At 33.6% G+C, this 7,016-nt stretch overlaps 1 protein-coding gene across 1 annotated transcript in view; it reads right to left on the bottom strand.

The window, feature by feature from the left end:
- Window positions 1-7,016, bottom strand: part of LOC106466761 (frequenin-1-like) — a 67,370-nt gene that overhangs the window by 4,510 nt on the left and 55,844 nt on the right. The window contains exons 5-6 of the mRNA XM_022394846.1: window positions 4,100-4,190; window positions 2,881-2,969 (exon numbers count right to left, since the gene is read on the bottom strand). Of these exons, the coding sequence (XP_022250554.1) occupies window positions 2,881-2,969; window positions 4,100-4,190 (180 nt within the window). The remainder of the gene's footprint in view (window positions 1-2,880; window positions 2,970-4,099; window positions 4,191-7,016) is intronic.

Genomic DNA, 7,016 nt, shown 5'->3' with positions numbered 1-7,016 from the left:
TTGTCTAACATTCAGATATAACAGTTCCTAAATTTTGAGCTATTGACCAGAAGAAGACAGTCAGACAGCAGTTCTTATCTTCAAAACATTACATTTGATCCATTATTTCCTTTTGATTTTCAGTTATTTCATGTGTACTACTCGTGTCTTATGACCTATTATTTTTCAAAAACAAGAACTTTGACAACTCGCTAAGTAGCCTAAGCGTATTCTTCTTATTTCACTACTGAATACACTACTTTTGATTCTTATTTTCTCGAGGTTTGTAAAACATATAATTTTCATCAATACATTAAACTTAGATCTGCTACTGAATACATCATTCAGAATATTATTATTAAGTAACCTTTCTTTGACTTGTTTTGCAAATTTGGTAACTTATAGTTGCGAATTAATAAACAGCATTATCCATATTTCATATGTTATACTTTGAATACATGAAAAAGGAGCTCTAAATAGTTCACCTACGCTTCAACAGATGGCAGAGCAACATAGTTCAGTCCTGATTCTGGTTAATCAATACTGTGTATATATTGTCATTGAGAATATCGGTGAAAATGAAACGCAACCTAACCGGTCAGCAAATCAGAAAGTGGCGTTAAAACAATGTCTTTAAGAGAGGTACATGAACGATAAATTCTTGTTTTTCTTCTCAAGAATTATGAATTATTTTGTTTTTTAACTGCACCAAAATCTGTTAAAATCATTTTTGAACAGATTTAGCTTATTAACTCACTCCCATTAATACTTGCTCCTTTGTTTCAGAATTTTGCAAGGGTTATCTGCACATGGTCGTCACTAATTTTGAACTGATAGATTAGAGTGAAGCCAGTTAGTCAACATCACCCACCGCCAACTCTTGGGCTACTCTTGTTAGGTTAAAATAGTGGGATTTGACCGTCACTTTTGTAGCACATCCACGGTCCAGCGGAGCGAGTTTTTTGATAAAATCGGTCGCAAAACATTAATCTTACGATTCATAGTCTGGGTGAGCTTAGTACACTTAATGTTAAGAAAATCAATTTCAGTAAAATGGTAGAATGCTCTTAGAAACAAATAATCATTTACGTATATAAAGTATACGTTAAAGTATTCCCATGAGATATTGTGATGGACGACGTATTTCGCAACCTGTGAACAGGCATAAAAAGAATGAACCTTTGGAGATACAAAAACCACTACACAGCTTTTCTGTATTTAAATAAAAGAGTTGATACTAAAAATTATTTGAATATTGCTACCGGTTAGGTTTAGGAAATGTTTGTTTATGCGCAAAGCTGCACAATAGCCTATCAGCGCTCTTTCCACCACAAGGAATCGAATCCCTGATTTTAGCGATATAAGTTCGTAAACTTATTTATGGAATACGACAACATCACACACACACACAAAGAAAAACGCCACCGACTTGGAAAAGATGTCTACATCTTATCTTTTAAGGTTAATTTTACTTACAGATAGGCGAGTCTTTGAAACATTCTTTACAATATTAAGCTTATAGTATTGAGTATTAATTTAATTCGGTAAAACAATTAAGAAAGTATTTTAGTGCAAAGCTACATAGTAATCTATCGGTACGCTATGAAGAATCGAACCTCGGGTTTTAGCGTTGTAAGTTCGTAAAGTTACCGATGACCTATTGAGGGGGGATCAATTTTGAAAATTAGTAGTGACTAACATCAAATTAAGATTTCGAAGCATTTATTCAAGTTATTTTCAGATTGCAGGTCACAGACACTGGCACAGTAAACAACAGCTGTGTTGTAGTTTTTCTGTTATCGAGAATTTCGATAACTGAATTAATCAGTACCATTAAGGACTTATCAGCCAAGCACAGGTGTCCCTCAACCATAACAAAAAAAAGCAGTTGTACTATCGGGATAACCAACTTTTAAAAATGTCACGTGGTACACAACAGTGAAATTCTGTCAGGGATCGCTGGAACTCAATATCGGTTGGTTGATTTGAAATTCCATGTGTAACAAATCTTATTTTTTGGCTGCTCCATACGCTGTGAGGCCAGGTTATGGCCAAAGTCACTACACTATCTTTATAATTCTTTAAGAAGAACTTGACTACAGATGGTACATCGATGAGTTCTCCAGTTTTGCCAGTGTTAACATAACTTTATAAATAAAGACTTGAACGTAGAGCTATGACCTTGCTTTATATCAACAACACTTTTGGATCAGATAAGTAGATGAAAAACCTTTATTTTATGACGTCAACAACAACGAGCGTTTGACCAGTCTAACGTGATATTTCAAATGCTACTTGTTTTTGGATTAAAGGAATGAACACAGGGACTAAAACACACGTATCAGTTATACTTCAATGTTAGCTATATACAGTCAAATGAAATGGGCCTAATATAACTTAGAATTAATCTGAAATCATGAGAAGGCTAAAAATATAAGAAAATCCCAAGAAGCAACTACCGTAGAAGCGAATAAATAACCAGAACGTCCAACCAGATTGGATAGCTTCTGCTGAACAATGTTTAGAATTCACTAAACAGTGAATGAGAAAACAGCTTCTTGATATCAGCGTTAAGCTTTATGACGTATCTATTGCTTAGAACTGGAGATACTGTATAATCTTTACGAGGTACTGTTTGTTCGAGATTTAGATGAGTTAAAACTGGCATTATGTAATATATTTATATATAATTTATATAATGTACTTACCAATGTTTTATAGGTAGCATCTGTGATATTTACCAACTGTTTCACATATCTTCAATGGATATTTACTAACAACTGGTTGATAGATTTTAAGCCACATACTATTTTCTAGTACATCACGCCCAAGATTAAATACCTATTAAATGATGTCAAGGATAACAGCTTACACGTAGAAGATGACTTTAACAATACTTACCAACATTTCATAAATAGCGTCTACAATACTGTACATTTCTTCTCTCGTGATGTATCCATCGTTGTCTACATCGTAGAGCTTGAACGCCCCTATTGAGAGATTTGAAAAACAACGATACACTGTTATTTCAATAGCAAATGTAGCGCAAATAAAATAAATAAGCACAAAATTGTTATATCTTTTTACGTCAGGTCTTCATGTTGAATACAGGTGTAACAGTTCCAACTTATTTTTTTCATATTAAAACAGAACTTAAGGTGAAACATTATTGGGCTAAAAAACTAGAAGTTTTATGGCAATGTAAATGAAAAGCAAATTTCAGATAATTCAGAAAGATTGATTGTTTGTTTTTTGAATCTCGCACAAAGCTATCCAAGGCCTATCTGCACTGGCTGTTCCTAATTTTGAAGTGAAAGACTATACGAAAGGCAGCTAATCAAAACCACCTACCGTCAATTCTTAGGCAACGTTTTAACAACAAACAGTGGGATTGATCATCACATTATAACGCCCCCACGGCTGAAAGATTCGGCATATTTGGCGACGGGTTTCGATCGCGCGATCCATGACAGGTCCGATTAAGAATGAACAGGATTATTTTTTATTTAAAAAATTCATTAGCAAGCACAAAAATACTGTGTTGATAACCATCTTTTTTTTTTTACTAAAGTGTAGAGTAACAAAAACGTATTTATAGTGATAACATTAATACTTTATTCACAACAGCAAGTTTTAATTAAGTGTAAAGATGTATCAAATACAACTCTTGAAGCTATTATAGAATACCCCCAATGCCTTTATATAGAATAGCTTTGGCTTTTCTGATCTTATTTCATTGGATTTCTACGTCTCAGAACATGTCTTATGTCTAAACAATCCTAATATTTTCGAACTGCTACGCATCCCATCATCGCGTGATTGAAGAGGTCACGTAGAGGTATGTAGTACGTAGAGAGAAGAAAAGCACTTTTATGGGCACTTTGAAAATAACAAGATGGAACGATATATAAAAATAATAACTTTGTAGTTTTACAGATGTAACTGCTTTCCTTCTACTTCCAACTTAACGATTCGTTATTTCAGATAAACGAAAAATAGTCTATATTTATCTAGCCTTACGCAAGTCACTACAGATGGTTTTGTACTAATTTCATTGGAAGTTTCACAAAAAGTTTTACAACTAACTTTTTTTTTTTCATTCGAGTGTTTTAGATTTCACCTTGGTTTGTAAAATCAGCTTGAGACACTTGGTATATACATTCATTTTTAAGCATATCTTCGCTATCTTGTAAAGTTGTTTCATTTAATTTCTATTGTATATTATCTGTTTAGCTCAATATTATAATGTTCATTTCGGTTATGTTAAAATATTAAGAAGAACTTCATAGAGCTCCTGTTGGAGTCCATTTAAAACAGTAGTAAGCCTACTAAAAACTGTTTGAATTGCTTGTTTGTTGTTAAGCACACAGCTACATAATGAGCAATCTCTGCTCTGCCCGAAACCCAATCTTAGCGTTATAAACCCTCACAGTCATCGCTGAGCCACTGGGGGCGACGGTTGAGTTATCCCCACTGGGCCCAGCTCGAGTATCGAGCCCCGAGTTTTAGAATATAGACTCTCAAACTATTTGAAACTAAGATATCCCAAATCTTTATGTTTCGTCACGTGTTAAAGGAAACAAACACATACAACTATTTTTCATAAATATAAATTTCATTTACGATTGTTTGATTTGTAGCGCAAAGGTACATAATAGTCTATTTGCGCTCTGTCTACCGTGAGAAATGGAACCCCAGATTTTAGCCGTGTAAGTCCGTGGAAGTACCGCTGACCCACTGGTGGACATTTCATTTATGAAAAATGTCCTTACTAAATAAACTAACATCCAGAAAAGTTATTTCTTATCGAGGTGCTCGGTAAAATAACGTCAACTGTCTCTCTCTTTTCTTCTTCTTCTTAATGCAATAGAATCGCAGAATCAGTTTTATCCGAAGTTACAAATGATAATATAAGATTCTGGTAATTATTACGATAAAATTGGCCATATTAAACACATTTATACGTCTTTCAGACATTGATAAATATAGAAACATTATTATTAAACAATGTTTTATTTATTATATTCCCTGTTAATAGAGGTAGCTCGTAACATGCTGAATGTATGAGGTAACTTTTTTTTTCTGTTGTCTGGGAAGACATTCTAACTAATATAACAGATACAATGTGGTTGACATATTATTGTTCACTTCTTTACTTACACTCAGAAGTTCTTATTAATAACTTAACCTCGCGTAGTACTAAAATGGAGCTTGATTTTCCGGATACGTTTCATAATAGCACGCAGTAAGACAAATCATGCTTTATTTTCGACTGAACAGCCATTAATGGAATCGCGTGCTCTATGTATTCTCAAAGCAGACACTGGGCTTAAGTTTCAAGCTGTAACAACAGGACGTAGCTTCTGTAGTTTTCATTACCCAAGGAAGACGTTTCAACTCAGCAGAACAGCTGTGACGTATATTATGGATTCAGGATTATCTTTAAGAAGTGCGAAACTTTAGTAACAAAGCATTGCAGAAGTTTAAATCTTCTCAATTTGATAGTGCATAGGCTTGCACTAAAGATAATTGAAACAGCAAATTATTCTCTCGGGGTTGTTAGAGGACAAAAGGAGTATTGATATACGATACCATGAACAGATTAAAATGCCTCTCTAATTGTTGGTTAGCGCTGATAATGATATCTTATTAGACAGTACTACATATATATAAAATGTTTTTTTTTATTTCTTATGGATTAAAATAATGAATACATATTAATCGTTAAGCTGATTTTATGAAGAAGCAAGACTATTCCTATAATGAATTATTATTAATACCTGCCAGGCAACATTGAATGTAACTCATTGAAAAAAAAAAATTATGTTGTTAAATATAAACCATGAATAGTTATTTAATCGATTTTAATGTATAACGAATTTTAACTTATTAAAACTTGGATTAAATATATCAAATGATGAGGAATAATTCATTTTTATATTGAGAAAAGTTCTATTTATTAAAAGTATGTAATAGGTAAGAGTGCCCATTCTTTTATTATAGTTTTTCCACTGAATATATATATTTGATTTTTAATTACAGTAAAAACTTTGTTATTCGGCATCTTTGTACCCGGAAAGTTCTTGTAACCGGAAATTTCAACATCTCCAAATACACATGTTCATTGTATATTAGTGGCGCTGCTGTGGCTTTGTTTACATTATTTCCCGCCGACAAGTTGCAGTTGTTAGCCGGCTGTACCGTGATTCAAATTTAAAATACTGTACATATAAATGTTTTTACACAGTTTAACTTAAGGTTTTTTTAACAACAGTGATTATAGTTTAAAACTGGTATTGTTATAGATAATGTAAAAAATATCATAGTTTAGAACATTAACAAGGTGTCAATTTTTTCCTGTAAAAAATCGTAAGGGAAATGCTATAGCAACCGGAAGTATCACCTATCTGGCACTACTCAAGGCTGGCAAATGCTAGATAATAAGGCTTTTACTTTACTACATAAAACAGCTTGATATTGATTAGTCTTGACCATAAATGCTCAGAGAGGTCATCGTTATCGCAAGATGACAGTGGGCATAAGAGGAATGCAATGCTATTGAGTTGTTTTCAGTGCTGTTTGTAATCTTATAACATGGAGAAAAGTAAAATAAAAAAATGGGTTTTAATACATCAATGTATAAACTCACAGAGGTTATAATTATGCTATACTGTGAGCCGAGCCCAAAAAGGATTGCTTTTCAGAAGCACCTAAATAAAAAAAAATATATAATTAAGCACGTGTGGTTTGTTTGTTTGTTTAAATGTAGTACTGAAATTGAAGGTTGTAAAGAAATGCTGCAGTAAATTCACGGTGCTATTAAGAAAAAAATACAGTACAACTTAATGGAGAAGATTTGCGACGTGTACGATTTGTTTTGTAATTAAGCATAAAGCTACACAATGGGCTATCTGCGCTCTGCCCACCACGGGCATCGAAACCCGGATTCTAGCGTTGTAAGTCCCCAGACCTCCCCCTGTGCCCCTGGGGGGGGGGGGCTAGACGTTGGAAACCAGTTAAGTTTATTTTTCAAGGCC

Source organism: Limulus polyphemus, unplaced genomic scaffold (assembly GCF_000517525.1).
Source record: "Limulus polyphemus unplaced genomic scaffold, Limulus_polyphemus-2.1.2 Scaffold2375, whole genome shotgun sequence".
Lineage (NCBI taxonomy): Eukaryota > Metazoa > Arthropoda > Merostomata > Xiphosura > Limulidae > Limulus > Limulus polyphemus.
This window is presented reverse-complemented; position numbering and strand designations above follow the sequence as displayed.